This window comes from Actinia tenebrosa, unplaced genomic scaffold (assembly GCF_029948245.1).
Source record: "Actinia tenebrosa isolate PJP-AT-01 unplaced genomic scaffold, QUT_ActTen_1.0 PGA_scaffold14__42_contigs__length_11649687, whole genome shotgun sequence".
Taxonomy (NCBI): domain Eukaryota; kingdom Metazoa; phylum Cnidaria; class Anthozoa; order Actiniaria; family Actiniidae; genus Actinia; species Actinia tenebrosa.
Window position 1 is genome coordinate 6,518,464 of NW_028292574.1, and position 20,040 is coordinate 6,538,503.

Here is a 20,040-nt window from a genome sequence, read left to right on the forward strand (position 1 = left end):
GAATGACAAATAATGAACAAAATATCACAGTCTTGAGCTTAAGTATGTTGTTCTGACCTTAAGTCAGCTCAAAATACAAAGGTGGTTTGCAACGATTTTTGCCATGACTATCAATATTGTTGCCCCAAAACAGCATCGTTTACCATGATGATCAATGAGTCAATATTCTTTCATAGACCATGGACATGTTCAATAGGGTCTACAGATTTATCTGCTTGCTCTCGATCTCCAAACAAAGTCAAACTGAAACGCTGGGAGTCATTGAAAATATAAGCATTTTGAAGCACGGGAAACACTCTCGCGTCCGCCATCTTGTTTTCAGGAATTTTGGCGCATGCGCAGCGGTTTTTAAGCCGTGTCGCTACATGGTGCTTTCATTCATGTTTGAAAAGCCCTGGCCTCTTTTTCTCTTCTATAAAATAAAGCCTTGTGAATAACAAAGAAAACCGTGTCAATTGAGAAATAAGCGCTGTTACATTAGCCTACGCGGTAGCTCTGCTCTCAGAAGGGGAGGAAGGAGGGGAAGGGAAAGGACAGCCTGCTGCCTCTGGTCGAAATTTTCATTATTTCTCAATTGACACGGTTTTCTTTGTTATTCACAAGGCTTTATTTTTGTTATAACCCTCATTATAAATGCGAGGTCAATATATAGTCATTAACCCTGTTAATAACTATATATAGACCGTTCGCATTTATAGGGAGCAACATTTGATAGAAAACCTTCTCAATTGATAAATAAAATACTTAATTACCTCGAACGTCGGCAATAAGCCTATACATCCCTCGGGCCTGCGGCCCTCGGGATGTATATGGCCTATTGCCTCCGTTCTCGGTAATTAACTCTTACATAATGACATCTAACACAATAATACACACCAGAGCAAAATAAACAGTTAAGGATTTTATCGTTTCTATGGCGCTAGGATAAATATTATTCTTTTCTTGTCTTCTTTCTTTTTTTCTTCTTCAAATACCTAATTAGTAGTTCTGAACCAATAAATCGTTACTTGTCTGTTCTTCTTCTAGTAATTGTCCGACAGACGATTAATGATAAACAAACTGCTTTCTTTCTTCGTAACGCACGTAACAGCGGCTTCCCGGGGGGAGAGGTAAGGGAGGCTAGCCCTGGGCTATACGGAGGGATTGTATGCTATAAATGCAAGAAACCATAAATTTCCCACGGGGGGGGGGGGGGGGGGAGAGGGATCATTGTTTCCAAAGACCCCTGGTTAGAGTCTTACGTGATTTACAATCTCCCGTTATTTTTAGAAAACAGCTTTGAATATTTGTACCAAAAACAAAGTCGTGCATTTTTCTGGATCCCAGGGCAATGTTACCGTCCAAGCCCCCCCCCGCCCATATCTCCGTGGTTAGCTCGGGCTTAACCCCCGGGGAAGCAGCTGACTCACATGGTAAACAAAATTCTACAAAAGCAACTTTTGATGGGAAAAAAGGAGTTTCGTCCAGAGAGATGAAGACATTTCAAATTTTAATATTTATTTGGATAGATTAACTTCAAACTTTCGAAAAGTTTCTCAAATATTAATATACTCTTACTAAATCAATGTCAATCTTTTTTTTTAACAGTTGTGATTAACAACTGTTATACGATATATCTTATTGAACTGGCCAAAAATAACTTCAAAAATTTTTGTGACCTTTGTGACCCCGGTTATTACCCCGTATGGTGCTAATCTATATGATTATTTCCTTAATCAGTTCAGTTTACTTAACCAAGGACATGGCATTCGTCACTGTGTATTTCTTAGAATTATTGCTTTAGACAATTACTCCTTTCTCGCGAATAAAAGCAAAAATAATAAACTCTTGTTATCAAGATGCCAATAACTTTTAATCTAATGGGACTAATCACTCGACGATGATTATCCGCAAGTCAACGCCTAGAACCAATTATTGGAAGATCAGGTATTTAATTGATCCACTTCTACATCATTTGGGCGAGAGGTGCGAGGGAAATCTGGATAAGGGTGAAAACGTTCACCAGATAAAATCTTCGTGGTGTTTCACTATGAAAATAACGATATCGAAGAACGTATAGAGGAACATGCTAAACAGTGACGTGAACTTATAGCAATTGATGAATTTTATGCGTGATTGACAAGCTTACAAGCATGCGTGATTGACAGATGGCATGTTAGCAGTTTATACGAAAAATATAGCTTGTCCATTTTGCTCTTCAGTGAGCATGAAACCAGAGCGCATTACATAAATTGAAATTTTAATACAAATTGCGTTGCATATATTGTACTTGACTTGAAACATATGATTAACTTACTAACGAATTTTCAGATTTTAATTGGAAAAATCTTTGTGTCTCATGGAGTCGCACTTTTCCGCTCTCGAAACCTCGTGGCATATATATAAACTCTGGTAACCTTATTGCTTTTATCGTTATAACTGATTTCGCTCATTTCGATACGAAACCTGTATTTCATTTGATTGCAAACTATATATTTAGTCTAAATTAGTTTAAAAGGGGTAAGAAAAAAATTACTCACCCTTGGTTGCGACACGTGAGCACTGGAGACTTGCCCATAGCCTACAACAAAGGAAAATCGCTATTAGTGTGGTAGGAATAAATCAAAATGAATCATTATCAAAAACTTGTCGGTCTTGTTAGAATACATTTGTATTTATTTTACCAAAAGAAGAAACCAACAAAGTAATACTATTGGAATTAGAAAAAGATTGACGAAAGTATTCCGTGACTTACGCAATCAGTTGTTGGGACTCCCTTATCAAGACAATTCACTGAATTCGAAACAAGCTGATCCGCCAACTGTTATAGTCGGTTTTACCTTTGGATCAGCTTTTTGTAATATCTGCCTTTAGAGTTGTTAAGAGTAGGTCTCTGTAAGACTCAAGCAAAGTGGGAAATGAAATTTTTTGACCACCCTTGAAATTTGGTGTGTGAGTAGGCTTTTATATGGGATTCACAAAAACAACAACAATTTGGTCACCAAATGTATTGTTGCCATGGAAACGGCAAGTGTTTTATGAGACCTTAATTTCCAATTTTTGGAATAAATTAAACCCACTCGAAGGTAAAATTCAATGCTGTGTTTCTTATACATGTTAAACTTAATTTCCTTAAAACTTTCGTCAATTATAAAGTATCTTTTCTAGTTTAGAAAAATACCAATTATTGTTAGTTTGTTATTTTGTGCATGAAATATTCGTGCCTTCAAGTAATCGATGTATCAACTGTTTTAGCAACAAGATAAAATGGTCAAAATGTTTTTTGGTCGTTCTCCAAAAGTATTGCATTTCTAATATAGAGGCTTGGTGGGAAGTTTTCTGAAACATTGAAGTTACCAAATCGTGCAAAATCTCTGCGGGTACAATCATCTTTAGTCCTTGGATAGTCAAATTATAAGGCCTAAAATTCAAAATGTCCTAAATTCAACCATATCAAAGCTTCGAAAATTAGCACCAAAAAGATGCCAGTAAGCTAAACAAGCATTAGAGGTTGAAGGGTAATACCTAAATAACAAAATTCTAGCAAAAAAAATAATGTTCTAGTCTGCAAACACGGTAAAAAAAATTTTTATTCGAAGTAAACAATGGGTTATTTGCAATTTTCGTCATTTTCAACCTACCTTTATCGTTTCATTGTGACTTTTGTGGCGCTCAACTTTCCAAATTTTCACAAGGAAATGTTTCTTGGAGACTCAATAAGCATTTAGCGAACTAACCTTGGTCGTAAAGAGCTAAAATCCAAGCAATAATTAAGTGGTTCTATAAAGGATTACAACAGAATACACAAGTCATCGAATTCTCGTTCGAAGCAATACAGCATTTATAGTTTCTTCGAGCTTCAAAATTCCTGTATTTCGTGACAGAATTACCTGTAAGCTGTTATTTAACATGAATGCTGAACTTTTGAAGGCTACAAAGTAAAAAAAAAAATTCTTATTTTGAGAATATTTGAAAGAAAGAATTCTTGATCTAAAGTTGTTGTTCTCATTTTCAACCGCTGACCGGAAGTTTGGAAAAATGAATGAGACATTCGGCCTTAGCAAATGTACTCACTTAGTCAATGAATCCGATTTATTACTCTGCCGCGCAGGTAAGTATAATTACAGGTATTTCATGTTCAGCCAAATATGGCCCATTTTAACTCACATATTACAACATTCAATCTTATATGTGTACAATTCGCTGACCGGAAGTTTGGAAACTGATGATTTTCTCTGATTGGACCTGACTATTCCAGAGACATCCTCTCCAGTAAATGCCAAGCTTATCACGATGGTGGTTGCATATACAAATTTATTAGAATCTTCCAGTGATATGTCAAAAAATCCTGTTGCGGAGTTAACTTGCAACGGCAGATCTAGGGGAGGGGTGCATGGGAATTTTGTTTCCCTTCTCCCTAGATCCCTAGATGAGCTGTTATCTACTGCATTATTGGGGTTTGAGTTTGTAAGCAAAGGATGCACCCCCTCCTAAAACGAAAATCCTGGATGGTGTCTCCCCCAATAGAAAAAATCCTGGATCCGCCCCTGACTTGCACGGCAATTATATACCAGCATGCGAAGAATAAATTCTTGACAAGAGCGCAGTGAAAACAGAAGTAAAAGATCGTCAAGGTAGTCGGCATGCATGCTTCGAATAACTTGTTTTTTTTTTTTTTAATACTTTATCACAAGATATACCCCCTCTTCCGCTACTAAAAACTCTGTTCCTACAACTATTTTCACATAAACTTGTCAAAATAGAAATTCGAAACTAAATTATTAACTTTAAAGTGCTACTACGACGAAAATCGCTCAAACTTGGATTCAGCTGAAACTTCCTAAAAATACTCTTTAAAGGTCCAATAATCACTGTATGAAGTGTTTTCTCGATATTCAGGACGAAAGTATGATATTTTTACGATTATTTTTTTGGAGTCTGTGACGTCATACACTCAACATCGAGCATCGCTACATATATTTCTTTGTATATAAATCCTTAATTTATTTTATTCCTATGAAGCCCAAAGGGTGGCTAATGTGCTTATTTCACATTACTTGTGACTATAATTTATATTTTGGGGTGTTTGGGTATTTCTTTCTCCCTTTACTACTGATATTTTGATCATAAACTACGAAGAAATGTATGGAGCGATGTTCGATGTTGAGTGTATGACGTCACAGACTCCAAAAAATAATCGTAAAAATATCATACTTTCGTCCTGAATATCGAGAAAACACTTCATACAGTGATTATTGGACCTTTAAAGAGTATTCTTAGGAAGTTTCAGCTGAATCCAAGTTTGAGCGATTTTCGTCGTAGTAGCACTTTAAAGGGGGACTAACATGAAAATCCTCCGAAATTTAATTTGACTAAAACTTCAATCGAATAATTATTAAGGGTTTAATAATCACTGGTTAAATTATTTTTTTTATATTCCAATGGGAACAAACAAGTTATTCGAAGCATGCATGCCGACTACCTTGACGATCTTTTACTTCTGTTTTCACTGCGCTCCATACATTTCTTTGTAAATAATTTCATGTTTTACTCTTTTTCTATTAAACACAAAGGTCCGCTGAAAACTTAACTTTCGAACTTGTGGTTAGACTGAGTATAAAACTAGCGGAAATTTTGATTACAAAATACAAAGAAATGTATGGAGCAATGTTTAGTGTTGAGTGTATGACGTCACAGACTCCTATAAAAATTGGTAAAATATAATACTTCCCACCCAAATATCAGAAAAAAACTTTAACCAGTGATTATTAGACCTGTAAGGGTTATTCCAGTAAAGGTTTCAGCAGAATTAAAATTTGGATGATTTTCGTGCTGGTCCCCCTTTAATTATTGTAGAAAAGAATAAGGTCGATAAATGACATAACACAAATTGAAGTCATTAACAAATGGCTGAACATGAAATACCTGTAATTATACTTACCTGCGCGGCAGAGTAATAAATCGGATTCATTGACTAAGTGAGTACATTTGCTAAGGCCGAATGTCTCATTCATTTTTCCAAACTTCCGGTCAGCGGTTGAAAATGAGAACAACAACTTTAGATCAAGAATTCTTTCTTTCAAATATTCTCAAAATAAGAATTTTTTTTTTTTACTTTGTAGCCTTCAAAAGTTCAGCATTCATGTTAAATAACAGCTTACAGGTAATTCTGTCACGAAATACAGGAATTTTGAAGCTCGAAGAAACTATAAATGCTGTATTGCTTCGAACGAGAATTCGATGACTTGTGTATTCTGTTGTAATCCTTTATAGAACCACTTAATTATTGCTTGGATTTTAGCTCTTTACGACCAAGGTTAGTTCGCTAAATGCTTATTGAGTCTCCAAGAAACATTTCCTTGTGAAAATTTGGAAAGTTGAGCGCCACAAAAGTCACAATGAAACGATAAAGGTAGGTTGAAAATGACGAAAATTGCAAATAACCCATTGTTTACTTCGAATAAAAATTTTTTTTACCGTGTTTGCAGACTAGAACATTATTTTTTTTGCTAGAATTTTGTTATTTAGGTATTACCCTTCAACCTCTAATGCTTGTTTAGCTTATTGGCATCTTTTTGGTGCTAATTTTCGAAGCTTTGATATGGTTGAATTTAGGACATTTTGAATTTTAGGCCTTATAATTTGACTATCCAAGGACTAAAGATGATTGTACCCGCAGAGATTTTGCACGATTTGGTAACTTCAATGTTTCAGAAAACTTCCCACCAAGCCTCTATATTAGAAATGCAATACTTTTGGAGAACGACCAAAAAACATTTTGACCATTTTATCTTGTTGCTAAAACAGTTGATACATCGATTACTTGAAGGCACGAATATTTCATGCACAAAATAACAAACTAACAATAATTGGTATTTTTCTAAACTAGAAAAGATACTTTATAATTGACGAAAGTTTTAAGGAAATTAAGTTTAACATGTATAAGAAACACAGCATTGAATTTTACCTTCGAGTGGGTTTAATTTATTCCAAAAATTGGAAATTAAGGTCTCATAAAACACTTGCCGTTTCCATGGCAACAATACATTTGGTGACCAAATTGTTGTTGTTTTTGTGAATCCCATATAAAAGCCTACTCACACACCAAATTTCAAGGGTGGTCAAAAAATTTCATTTCCCACTTTGCTTGAGTCTTACAGAGACCTACTCTTAAAGGTTTTAAAAAGACGCATTTATCCATGGAATATTATGAAGTGCTGCCCGTCCCGCACAGCGATTTATATCAGTATCATACTTACGAGTAAAATGCTCTAGCAATTCCTGGGAATCCGGCTTGCCAAACCAGGAAGTACCACGGACAAACAATGATAGAAATCCGCCTTCCATTTTCATTGAAATACAATCACCAAATCTATAAAATATCGCTAATAACCAGCAATACACTGACAACAGTTTATCGCGCTCTTGCAAAGAAGCAAATGGGCGAGAGAATGACTGGCCTTGCTAAAGTTTGGATTGGCACTTCCGCTTGAGCATAGATGGCAATGCAAAAGGTGCGAAACGTCAAACTGTTAATTGATATGTTACATATACATACATACACATCATTTAATTTCTGCTCAGCTTTATGGGTGGACCATTTAACTTGTGAGGGGGGACGGGTGTTTTTGAAAAAAACTTCCTGCACGGTCCAAAAGCCGAAAAAAAATTCCAGCAAGGGAAAATGGTAACGTAATCCTCTACATTTGGGCAAAATACATTTCCAAATGACTAAAAACTTTTTTTTAAATTTCCAATTTTCACAAAATAATCGCCCACCCCCCAAAAAAGTTAAATGGTTGGTATAAAGAAGCCAATTTTTTCTGCGTCAAAAAGTGTACGCACGCACATGGTGTATTACAGCCAAAAGGCTAGCTGGACTCCCGGTGGTACCGTTAGTTAACGGCCTATTTTGTCGGTCTCCTAGATGTTACTTACTGTAACATTTTAGGCCGTTAGTTAACGGCCTATTTTGACGGTCTCCTACATGTTACTTACTGTAACATTTTAGGCCGTTAGTTAACGGCCTATTTTGTCGGTCTCCTACATGTTACTTACTGTAACATTTTAGGCCGTTAGTTAACGGCATATTTTGACGGTCTCCTAGATGTTACTTACTGTAACATTTTAGGCCGTTAGTTAACGGCCTATTTTGTCGGTCTCCTAGATGTTACTTACTGTAACATTTTAGGCCGTTAGTTAACGGCGTATTTTGACGGTCTCCTACATATTACTTACTGTAACATTTTAGGCCGTTAGTTAACGGCCTATTTTGTCGGTCTCCTACATGTTACTTACTGTAACATTTTAGGCCGTTAGTTAACGGCCTATTGCCTATTTTGACGGTCGGTAATATTTTATGTAACATCTTAAGCCGTTAATTAATGGCCTATTAGTTTCGTCGGTAAATATGAATATATATTAAATATTACATACTGGGAAAACGGCTTAAAACTTAACAGTATATATACTGAGATAATAACATAATATTTCATTATATTAAGTTCCCAGACTTTATATTCGAATTCAATCTCTTAAATCTTGAGTCGTCTTGTTTAACTTCCATGAGTCTAAATTACGCTTTTAAAAAAAGTTTTCCAGTTTCTTTTTGCTTCTAATATTTTGGTGCGAGCTCGATAGCAAGTACAAACTCGAATTCACTATCGGCCGATAAAACAATGTCGATAGCTAAACTCATAAAAATATAAATATTTTCTTTCATTTATGAACAAAGAAAACACTTAGTTCCGTCTCCAATAATTTTTTTTCTTGGCATTAAACATTTAACAAGAACGAATTCAATTTTAATTTCCCAAAGATTTTTTCCAACTTCCACTCAAATGCGTCTTAGAATTATTTCTCTCGCGAATGTTTACAAGTTGTCAAATTCGAAACGTTTTGATTGGTTCTTGAAACACAGTGACTTTTATCTGATTGGTTGATCACAAACAATAGGAAAGGAATGGAAAGCGTTGCGTGACGACACTGGAAGCGGCTGTGGGGGAGACTATGCTGGCTGCGCCTTAAGGACTTCATCCAAAATTATTGCAAAATATAAGCCTAGGTTTCCTGGTCTTTGCTTCTTTCGATCGTGATTCTAAATGCGATCGGTGATGTGTTAGGATCTAATCTGTAAAAAGGATGAATTAAGTCACGACAACATGGGCACATCAGGAACATGTTTGATCTGTACAAACGGCCGTTGAAACCACGCTCCTGAGCACTGGTTTCATCTCAAAGTCTTTTCCTACTCATTTTATTTTTCTATCTCGCCAATTTTTATGCTTAGTGGCAGTTTTATCGATGACTTCTTGGTAGTCGAGCGCTCTGGGACATATTTCGAGTCAAGTGAGGTACATGCGGTAAGTGGAATTCATTTTTATCAAAGTTAATGTTAGTTAATTGTTCATTCCTGAAAAGAGAAGCGAACACGACCAAATCTATGATTTCTCTCCTTCCTCGATAGAAGAAGGGCTTGTTCTCCTAAAAAGCCTTCAAGTCTGCGCATTATCGGTGGAAAAAGCATCGGCTCTAGCTTTTCCGATTTATTTTATTTTTTTAATTTCGTAAACTCGATGTACATAAGCTTTAATACATTTCCACATGAGTCTTACATTGTACAAATGTTTCACCAAAAATTATTTGCCATGAAAACTTGGATGCCTAAGTAAAAAATATAGCTATAAAGAAACGATATTGGTTGATAATTATCGCCAGCAGTCGCTGTTCTAATCTTTCTAACAAACTCACTATCCTCTAGAAAACAGACGCCATTATATTCGTCCACCCCAGACTCTGAAATTATGATAGTCAAAGAATGAAAGAAAAAACACACACACACACAAAACGAAACAACGTGAAACCAAGAAGGTTTCTTTTCCTCTTTTACCCACGGCTATTTCACGACGATTGTCGTGTTATACTCCCTTTATTCTAAAGTAAGTCTAAATTAACGAGAGTAACTAACATGAAAGCTCTCCAATGATTGGGCTAAGAAAATTCCGGTCTGAAAGCAATGGCCGTTAAATTTCAATTCTTTTCCTTGGGTCAGCCCTCAGATCCAAGTGTTTTTTAAATACTATTTCTTAGGTATTCTAGGAAAAAAATATTTATTCTGAACACTTTTATTGCTCGCAAGCGTTGGTGCATGTTCTTCGTTTAGACAAACAAAAGTCTCGTCTCGTCACAGGGAGCCCGGCTTGGTGATGCTAAATCGGTAAAACGATCATGTTTCATATGTTGATGACATTACATAATAATCGTAACTCAATACACCCCTGTTACAAATAGTCACTACGTAATTAGAACTTGTAATGCAATAGTGTTAGACGACCCGTAAGAAGAGAGAAAGGAGAGAGGTAATGCTAAATCGGTAAAACGATCACGTTTCATATGTTGAGGACATTACATAATCATCGTAACTCAATACACCCCTGTTACAAACGGTCACTACGTAATAGAACACCAGTGTTTGTAACGCGTAACTTAATACCGTGATAAATTCAAATACGTAACGCACGCGTTAAGAAGAGAGAAAGGAGAGAAGGGCTGAAACAAGCGAAGTTTATTTGTTGTATGTGCGCCAACAGTTGATGGACACTTAATTTATTCATAACCAGCATGACATCGAACGTGTACTCAAATGTACTAGTTCCGAGTTCGTCCATAATAGTGGGTATTAAAACTGATTTAAAAAAGTACTAAATGAGTTTGTTATCGATTATAAACTAAGAATTATTTTCGTGAATTTCGAGGACAGGCTACTTGAAAACGTTGAAGTTGGCTCTGAAGAAATATCAATCGCCGAAATATACGAAGAGCTACCGGCATATAGTTCAGGATACCCTGCGAGCAGAGGTTTTTTTTCTGACCCTCCGTGGAGCTGGCTGTCGGGGAGAAAAAATACCTCGAGTTATTTTTTCTCCCCGACAGCCAGCTCCACGGAGGGTCAGAAAAAAAACCTCTGCTCGCAGGGTAAGTTCAGGATAAAGAAAATATAGACAATAATAACAGAGAACTCGGACATCTCCTAAAAACCGTTTTTCCTTCAGCAACTAGTCAAAATCACTTTGGAAAAAAGTGGGGGGGGGGGGGGGGGGGAATCATTTCATTGAAAAATGGCAAATCAGGCTAGGTTAATCATAAACATGTCCCATCAACTGCTGGCGCACATAACTTTAAACCAAGCTTGCCGAAAATATCATGAGAACTGCTCACAAGTTATGAAATCAACGCTCCCTCATTTGGTTTAATCTATACTCATTCGCTTGATCCAGGTTTAAGAGCCCTAACTCTAAAACAAGACTAGAAAATCGAGGTTTTAAAATTGCTACTATATTTTGTTTCAGCCCTTCTCTCCTTTCTCTCTTCTTACGGGGCGTCTAACACTATTGCATTACAAGTTCTAATTACGTAGTGACCATTTGTAACAGGGGTGTATTGAGTTACGATTATTATGTAATGTCATCAAGATATGAAACGTGATCGTTTTACCGATTTAGCATCACCAAGCCGGGCTCCCTGTTGTCTCGTTCGTCTTCCCACAGTTTGCTTATCGAAATGGCGGGTTTTGGATTTTCAGTGTATTGGAGGATCTTGGTCCCAGATAACCTTTGTTCATGAAATTTGAATTATTTGCTATAAATATCACTTGGTCTGTGTTTCTTGGTGTATGTCTATTGTTTAGGAGCTCGTCTAGTATCAAAATGAGCCAGTTTTTTGCCTTTTTGTCCAAGCTAGTCATGACTGATTTGTCTCGCATGAATTTCTTTCAACGCGACGCCAATGAATGGACTCCCTCGCTTCTTGATTTTGTGCAGAAAGTAACTATTTATATCGTTCAACACAGAGGCCAAACCTATAACACTAGTAGGATAACTGTTAGGAAACCTTTTGGGGATTTCGTTTCATTTTTGACATGCATGGATCGCTAGGAATTGCCTTAGGAGATACTATTCACTCAACGCATTTTATAATCATTCAAATCTGATTCATCACCGGCAGCATCTTACTCAAAACGGGATTCCGGATGTTTCGAGTTGGATACCGAGTTCGAGTTCGAGTTCGAGTTCGAGTTGGATTTCGAGTTCGAATTCGAGTTACCATGGATAAATATATTATTTATTTAAACTATTAGATTCGTCACCTCGAATATTCAGGGATACGATGACGAACCATTGCGTTAACAACGAAATATATTTTGCAGATATTTTGCTTTTACAGATGTAATAAAACTTAATATTTACATGAGAACATGAATAGAGTTCACGAACAGCTACAATGTTACTCAATGATAATAAAAGAAAAGATATCTCCGCGAATCAGCGGCCATCTGTTCATGTCAAGTCATTTCGAAAAAAACAAACTCGTCCTTGTTAGTCCGCAGCCGCTATCATTGTCGTCGCACAACGCTTCACTCCCTTACCCCATTGATCGTCCCCCGTCCCCGTCACACTCGTCCCTCTGATCGATGATTTTGCTGTAACTTGATAACTAGAAAAACACAAAGTTACAAAATTAACTTACACGAGGTTGAAACTGATATTCGGATATCTGTTCACGAAGTAGATTTTTCAATTTATTATATATAAGAATATAAGAAATACTCTGAAAAATTTCACCAACATGAGCAAAAGGAGCTATGCAGATGTTGTTTCTAACAAAGGTAAGGCGGAAAATTCTTTCAAATTGTTTATTCAAATTTATCATTTGTGTCCGTAATCACGTGGATTTGTCTCTACTGTAGGGACTGTAGGATCGTCCCAAAACATTGGAAATATGGGTGTGAGGTGAGAGTTAAGTGTAAAGTTTTTATTGTTATTTTCATTGAACAAATACTGGGATAAGGTTTAAGAATAAATCCTAGTGTAAGTTTTTGTAAAAAAAAATTCTACTGTCATCGTTGCTTGGTACGATCCTTATCATTATGACCCCCAACGCTGCTTTTAGTTTTTTCATACCTGTCGATGATGCTATTTGAAGATTGCATGTTGTGCAGTTTTTTAATGATCAAAACGCCTGTGTTATCTAAAGAAAATTTCAAAGATTTATTCAGTTAAGTTTAGTCTTTTTCTCGGAGGAATTCTCTGAATACACATAAGCCGGAATTTATTGGACAGGCTATTAGCTGGCTTTTTAAAAAATGGTGGTCTTGGGGTGATGGCTAGCAAGATAAGACTTTTTAAAGTAACAATAAGTAGTTCATATTTTTTGTTAACGGATGACGCAAACTCAGGTTTGACTTCTATTATCTATCTTTTCTGAGAGCATCTATAGCCTAGCCCAAAAGAAATACTATCAGTATCGGCTTTTAGACATTAGGCTCTTGAAAAGTTAACTGACAACAATGCTAAGAACAACAATGGGGTTTCCGTTGACTGAAAACTAATGAAATGCGCCCCTCGTCCCCCCCCCCCCCCCCCCCCCCCCCCCCCCCGTGTGCGAGATGCAGAGCCACTACCATATTTCGTTCTGCCGATCATTAACTAGATACCATTGTAACAAAATTTGCTTTTTTATACCGAGGAACGCGTTTATTGTCAACGTGATGGAAATGACAGGGTAGACAGTAAGGAAATTAGGAAACTGCGATTATCTACCGATGTATCAGCACTATCACTAGCTGATTACATAGCGGCATATATAAAGTTATCTGAACGGGCGTTTTCTTTTATGTATTATCATCACTCCTACGTTTGCACCACTTTTTCTTGGCTTTTGATGGCATGAAAATAATTTTAAAACTTCTTTTAGAGATACAAATTCATTCCATACTAACTATAGGCTTGACAATCCTAAGAGGTCTGAATCTGAACCGGAAATTGAAATTTAACCTCTTACGCCAACAGACACCATAAAATGTATAAGGTAAAAAATGATCATGCATTAGGACGTGACGGCAGCAATATGTCTAAGGGTAAAACAATAGAAATTTTATTTTCTCTGAGGAGTAAATTTTCTAACTCATGCAAAAGCATTGAGTGAAAAACCGCTATCAATCCACATATTTCTTTCTATAGCGCACTTGAAAACCCTCCACTGGCACAGCGCTACCGCAAAAGGCCTAAAAATGCTACCAAAAAGGAAGATAAAGGTAAACACTTTTTTTGTTATAGCTTACGGCATTGCCGTTCCTGGCCAGGTTTTGGAATTCGGAATGTTATGAAAATATCACGTTAATTGAAAATGTTACATTCCAGTATAGTTATCCTGCTCTTCACTGTGATGTTTTTTAAATATTTAGGTAAATTGTGGCGTAAAGCTTTAAACAAGAAAAGTCATAAGACTAAGAGGTAAGAAAAAACAAAATAGGCAATTTTTATAAATTCCAATTTATAAGAAAATAAAGAGAATATAACGTTCTTTGTACAGGGTTGATAGTTCTCCATCCAACATAGTGACCATCTTGTCTAGCCCAGAAAACAGTCCTCAAAAGACACGGTAATGTATACATGCAAAAACTAGATTATGTGATATATAAGCAATCTCGCAGCTGACTGAACGGTAGTTCTTTTTATATATGCAGAGCTGAATGTCCTCCTGTTGACAAAGTCACCGTTTTGTCCAGCCCTGAAAACAGTCCTCAAAAGCCACGGTAAAAAAATGTTTACTATTAATGCAATCTCGCAGCTAGCTGAACGGTAGTTCTTTTTATATATGCAGAGCTGAATGTCCTCCTGTTGACAAAGTCACCGTTTTGTCCAGCCCTGAAAACAGTCCTCAAAAGCCACGGTAAAAAAAATGTTTACTATTAATGCAATCTCGCAGCTAGCTGAACGGTAGTTCTTTTTATATATGCAGAGCTGAATGTCCTCCTGTTGACAAAGTCACCGTTTTGTCCAGCCCTGAAAACAGTCCTCAAAAGCCACGGTAAAAAAATGTTTACTATTAATGCAATCTCGCAGCTAGCTGAACGGTAGTTCTTTTTATATATGCAGAGCTGAATGTCCTCCTGTTGACAAAGTCACCGTTTTGTCCAGCCCTGAAAACAGTCCTCAAAAGCCACGGTAAAAAAAATGTTTACTATTAATGCAATCTCGCAGCTAGCTGAACGGTAGTTCTTTTTATATATGCAGAGCTGAATGTCCTCCTGTTGACAAAGTCACCGTTTTGTCCAGCCCTGAAAACAGTCCTCAAAAGCCACGGTAAAAAAATGTTTACTATTAATGCAATCTCGCAGCTAGCTGAACGGTAGTTCTTTTTATATATGCAGAGTTGATTGTTCTCCTGTTGACAAATTCATCGTTTTGTCCAGCCCTGAAAACAGTCCTCAAAAGCCACGGTAAAATTCCGTTATGATTAATTATATTGATAAGCATCCAGCCCTGAAAAAAATTGACTAAGCCTAACATCTATTACTATTTGAACAGGTTTGGTAGCTCTGTTTGTGCTGACAAGTAATCGTCTTGTCAAGCCCAGAAAATACTCCTCAAAAATCGAGGTATGTAAGAATAACATTGAATTGTTTGCGCCTATCAGTGATTATTTGCAGTCTCGCTTAGTGTTTTGTTTTTGTCATGTTTGTTTGTTTCTCCTACTTTTCTCCCTCCTTTTGTTTTTATTCTGTCGTATTTGTTCAACTAACAGCTGAGTTATTTTTGTATTTGTTTGTTTTATTTTGTATTTATTATTTTTTTTAGCTTTTGAACTAGTTTAATTTGACCCTTCTTTTGTTTTCATTTCCCTTTCGATCGTTAATTTCTGCTCTTTTGTGGCTTGTCCTGATTGTATATGGTCACATGACAACAATGCTCCTTTTTTTTCCCCATAACAAAACATTATTCAAATGCAAGGACGTTATTGAACCAGCAGATGTAAATGATTGTGAAAATCAAAAGCAGATCAGGTAAAGATTAGAGCACTCATGAATACCATCGTTTAGTATTCTATAGCGTTAAAATTCATTTTACGAAGAGAGAGGCTTAGAGATGGCATACATTTCGTTATCTTTTCCAGGAATACCAATGTTCTGCCTCATACTTTGGAAATGCTTGAAAGCGTTGTCGAGTCACTGCCGTACGATATCAACGGCTACAAAAAATTTGTGCTCCCTTGTGATCCAAATAACATAATGAAGTCAAGCAAGGATGGACGCCCCTGGAAAACGTGGGTTACATCAAATAGAGCAGATTTCAATGGGATACGACGTCGAAGTCAGTGTACTGGTTCATGGATGTGTCCCAACGAAGAATGCACATTTTTACAAGAAAGGAAGACGAAAAATAATGTGCAATTTGTAGGGCCAAAAAAAGAGAAATGCTGCTTCGTATGTGAGTCAACGGCAAAATTCATACCTTGCCCGGCGATAAAAGTGTGGGAGTTCGACAAAAACAAGACAAAGGTTACTGTTTATCATCAGGGCAATCACACATGCCCCCCAGTTTCAAGAAAATTCAGCGAAGCGGTCAAGGCAGAACTGAAAGATACATTTCTGAAAAATCATACACTTACACCCATGCAAGTTGCCAGCAACAAAATAGTTGAAGCGCTGAAAGAAGTAACGGACTGGGATGAAATTGACAAGCTCGCTGAAAGTCTTGCCGATACGAGAGGCATAGAGTCAGTAAAAAAGAGCTCACGAAAGGACAACCTTGGACATTCGTTCGAGGCCCTTGCTGATTTTAAAGCTCAGTGTGACAAACGGGATCCTTTTTTTATTCATAAAATCAACGATGAGAGGCATAACAAGGAAATGTCATTTGTTTTTAAAGCATCGAAGTTCCAAGCAAGTCTTGGAATATCTATGGATAGGGATGGAGAGGGATTACTACGTGATCAGTATTGTTATGTGGACGCAAAGCACAACAGGTGCGCGGGATTTAAAACTATCACTCTGTGGGTGTACCATCCCTTGATACGTAAAGTTGTGAAGTTGGCCACCATGGAGTGTAAAAAAGAAGACACTGACGCCTTGGTGAAGTTTTGGTCAAACTGGAATGAGGTAGGGCACAATACTTTTAACAGTTCCGTTCGGTAACCACGAATAATAGGCCAGGTTGGAGTTGCCGTGCAAACTACAGTTTTCCTATTCCCGGCAATGCAATTCCAACCACGACTTAAAAGGAACTGTAAAAACCATAGTCTGCGCTGCAACCGGAATTCCGGATGCAGCGCACGCTATAGAAATGAGTATTACTATCATGGGCGTAGCTAGGATCTTATCGGAGGAAAGATCAATTGCCTCATTTCCTTTTTTCACAATGCTTTATTTTCCTTTATTGTTGTTCTTTTATTTTTTGCCCATTATTCAGGTACGCAAGTGCGTATTTTGGCGTACAGTTAGCTACACCCATGACTATTTAATCTTTCCTGGGACAAAAATTTCCGTCGAAGAAAAAAAAACATGTCTGCATGTTCGTTGCTGCATGGACGCGGACATACATTCTTATTCATTATATTTTGTCGTTCTTTACGTTAATGTTCACAGGTATTACAAGCTGTGTCTGGGGATCCCATCTATATGTTTAATCCTACTGGTTTCGTCATGGATGAGGCTGGCGGTAACTGGAACGCTTTGAAAATTGTGTTTGGTGATGATGCAGATTCCAGGGCCGTGTCCTGCGAATTCCATTTTAAACAGTCTGTTGGACGGAAATCGCATAAGATTCCTCAAGACAGCAAAGCACGTTTTGAGTCGCTTTCATCTGCGTTGTTAGAAGCCAGCACACCTAGTGTGTTTGAAAAGCGACGTGCAGATTTGAACCGCTTTATAAAGGAAAAACCAGAAAAAAAGAGATTTTCTAAAGGAATGGGTAAAATGGTGGGAAGCACGAAAAACACATATCTTCAGAGCTTTTAAGGGTACATTTAAAATACCCCACATGAATCTGGCAGAGACAGGGCATTCAACATGGGCAAAATCAGGAGCCTGTAATCTCACTCTCGTAGACGCGGCAAGGCATGACGTGGGCGAGAACATTCGGTTGGAAAAGATCGTCCAGGGATTCCTGGATGGAAGTATCAAATCTACTGGGAAGGGTCCAAGTTCTAGTGCAGCTGCTACCCGAGACCATGCGGCACAAATGGCGAGGGCACGAGACTACGGAAAAGAAATCCTTGATCCCCATTTCGAGGGAGATCCTTATAGTGCAACTGACGTTCATTGTGATATTGATCCCTCCTCATCCCATAGCCCAACTAAACGAACAGGAAAATCACGATCTGCCAAACCCGCCAAGCCGAAACGACGCAGTAGAGATTTTCAAGCGCGTCTGGCAAAAGCGAAATCTGAAGCTGCTGAAATGTACCTCTCACGCAAAGTGCTCCTCGCTTCTGATTACTGTAGGTTTGTACTCACCCACGAAAACAAAGGCTACTTCATTGACATCAACCTTACTCCTCGCTGCTCTTATCCCGATTTTGGCCAAAAGGATGTTTGCAAGCACCTTCTTTGGGTTTATCTTTTCGCTCTGAATGTTGACGAAAATAGCGACGTGCTTGAGAAGAAAACGCTAACCTTAGACGTCTTGCATACTCTGCTAGGCACATCACCGGATCAGCGCTCTAATCCTGGAAAATCTGCTGTTACACACACAATAACAACACAAGCCACATCGACTTTGCAAAGTTACGCTTCACTTTCACATTCCAACTCATTACACGTACAAACCAATACACCATCTCTACAATCTCACACGTCGACATATCAGACAGATCAAAGAATATCACCTCTGCAACTACAGCAGCAGCGACAGCAAAAGCAACAGCATCAGTCATGGCCACCTCACCAACAACAGCAATCATGTCAGCAGCAGCAACAACAACAACAACAACACCAGCAACGACTATGGCAACACCAACAACAGCAATCATGGCAACAGCAGCAGCAGTAACAACAACAGCAGCAGATGCAAACGCAACAACCACCAAATCCATCAAATTACTGGTACACAGGACAACGCACGCGAGGTTTAGCTCCTGTTAGTTTACAACAGCAACAACAACTCCTACAGCAGCAGTCAAGAAACAAATCTACAACACATCATACGCAACTTAGGCCGAATAGGCACAATCCATTCGCCCCTTCTCCTGGTTATCCCAACCCTCTTTATGGTAGTTATATGGTCTACTTCCTGCAATTCTGTCCACCACAAGTAAAATCGTGTTTCGGGTGTGGACAAGCTTTAAAACCAGGGGGTAAAATTGGTAATCCCCCACATGATCTAGTCATTGTATCTAACACGACCAGGTCATATTACGATCAGGCAGGACTACTGAGAGATAGACCTGGGAATGTATATTACCACGTCAACACGGGCTGTCTTAAAAGGCAACAGGCTTATTTTGTTTCATCGTTAGTCCAAATACCCCGCGTTATCAGGGATATGCTAAATCAGGCACACCGTAGTAATTTAATGGAGTTTGGTTTAGTTTTGTAATGTTTTACTGGTAGTGTTTGGATCAGTAGCTCCAAACACCAAATCTGATGAAAGCATAAGACCCATGTAGGTATGTTTTTGAAGTGTTTAAGAAATGGCTTCCAGTAATTAACATTTAATAAACGCGGTGTCTGTATGGCCGGCAGCCGGCCAGGGTCTTCAAATTACTAAATGATCGGCAGTCGAGAATTTTTGTTTATAACTAGCTGGAAATATAGCCAATCGCTTCAAAGCTACTCTACAGTCAAAAAAATGCACATTTTTTCCAGCCCAATCTGATTTGTATTCTAATAGCACAGGGTTGTGAAAAAGTGCCTGGTGATTCTTAAAATAAAGTTTTTTTAATTTGATTGCTATTTTAAATTTGTTTTGAAGAAATATAAATATTTCTCGACCGGCAGTCTATAGAGTTCAGTATATACTTCAACACTCATCGGCTTTACCCCGAAATTTAAATACTTCAACTCAATTGTCGCAGTCCAAACGAATCTAAAAAAACCGAGCCTTTTTTGATTTTAAAAAGCGATTGGGTTGGAAAAAAAGTGCATTTTTTTGACTGCCGGTCATTTAGGAATTCGTGTTGCCTTTTGACCGGCAGTCGTGTGGTGATTTCTCTGTCTCACTGAATTCATGGCTTCGTATTCTATGTCGGGCATCGACGAAAAGTACAATATGAGATCTAAAA

The 20,040-nt window shown here is 37.7% G+C and overlaps 1 protein-coding gene across 6 annotated transcripts; it reads left to right on the plus strand.

The window, feature by feature from the left end:
* Positions 1 to 8,975: 8,975 nt before the first annotated feature.
* Positions 8,976 to 16,023, plus strand: LOC148911338 (uncharacterized). Of its 6 annotated transcripts, none has more exons than XM_089029692.1 (14): positions 8,976 to 9,341; positions 12,725 to 12,767; positions 13,998 to 14,071; positions 14,222 to 14,270; positions 14,350 to 14,418; positions 14,504 to 14,572; positions 14,641 to 14,709; positions 14,779 to 14,847; positions 14,916 to 14,984; positions 15,054 to 15,122; positions 15,191 to 15,259; positions 15,348 to 15,418; positions 15,771 to 15,823; positions 15,934 to 16,023. In XM_089029692.1, exons 2-12 carry the CDS (start codon positions 12,757 to 12,759, stop codon positions 15,376 to 15,378), a joined length of 648 nt encoding a protein of 215 aa, XP_088885818.1. In that variant the 5' UTR covers positions 8,976 to 9,341; positions 12,725 to 12,756; the 3' UTR covers positions 15,379 to 15,418; positions 15,771 to 15,823; positions 15,934 to 16,023. The 6 variants fall into 6 exon arrangements, with proteins under 6 accessions (XP_088885818.1, XP_088885819.1, XP_088885814.1 ...); XM_089029688.1 differs by lacking the exon at positions 8,976 to 9,341 and adding an exon at positions 11,456 to 12,643; XM_089029690.1 differs by lacking the exon at positions 8,976 to 9,341 and adding an exon at positions 11,456 to 12,643 and having other exon boundaries at positions 15,787 to 15,823.
* Positions 16,024 to 20,040: the final 4,017 nt, after the last annotated feature.

Excerpts from the sequence above, each read along its gene's own strand:
- LOC148911338 (XM_089029688.1), top strand. The coding sequence starts at position 12,604 with ATGAGCAAAAGGAGCTATGCAGATGTTGTTTCTAACAAAG. Across the intron at positions 14,848-14,915 it reads AACAGTCCTCAAAAGCCACG|AGCTGAATGTCCTCCTGTTG; the intron begins GTAAAAAAATGT and ends TTATATATGCAG. Across the intron at positions 14,985-15,053 it reads AACAGTCCTCAAAAGCCACG|AGCTGAATGTCCTCCTGTTG; the intron begins GTAAAAAAAATG and ends TTATATATGCAG.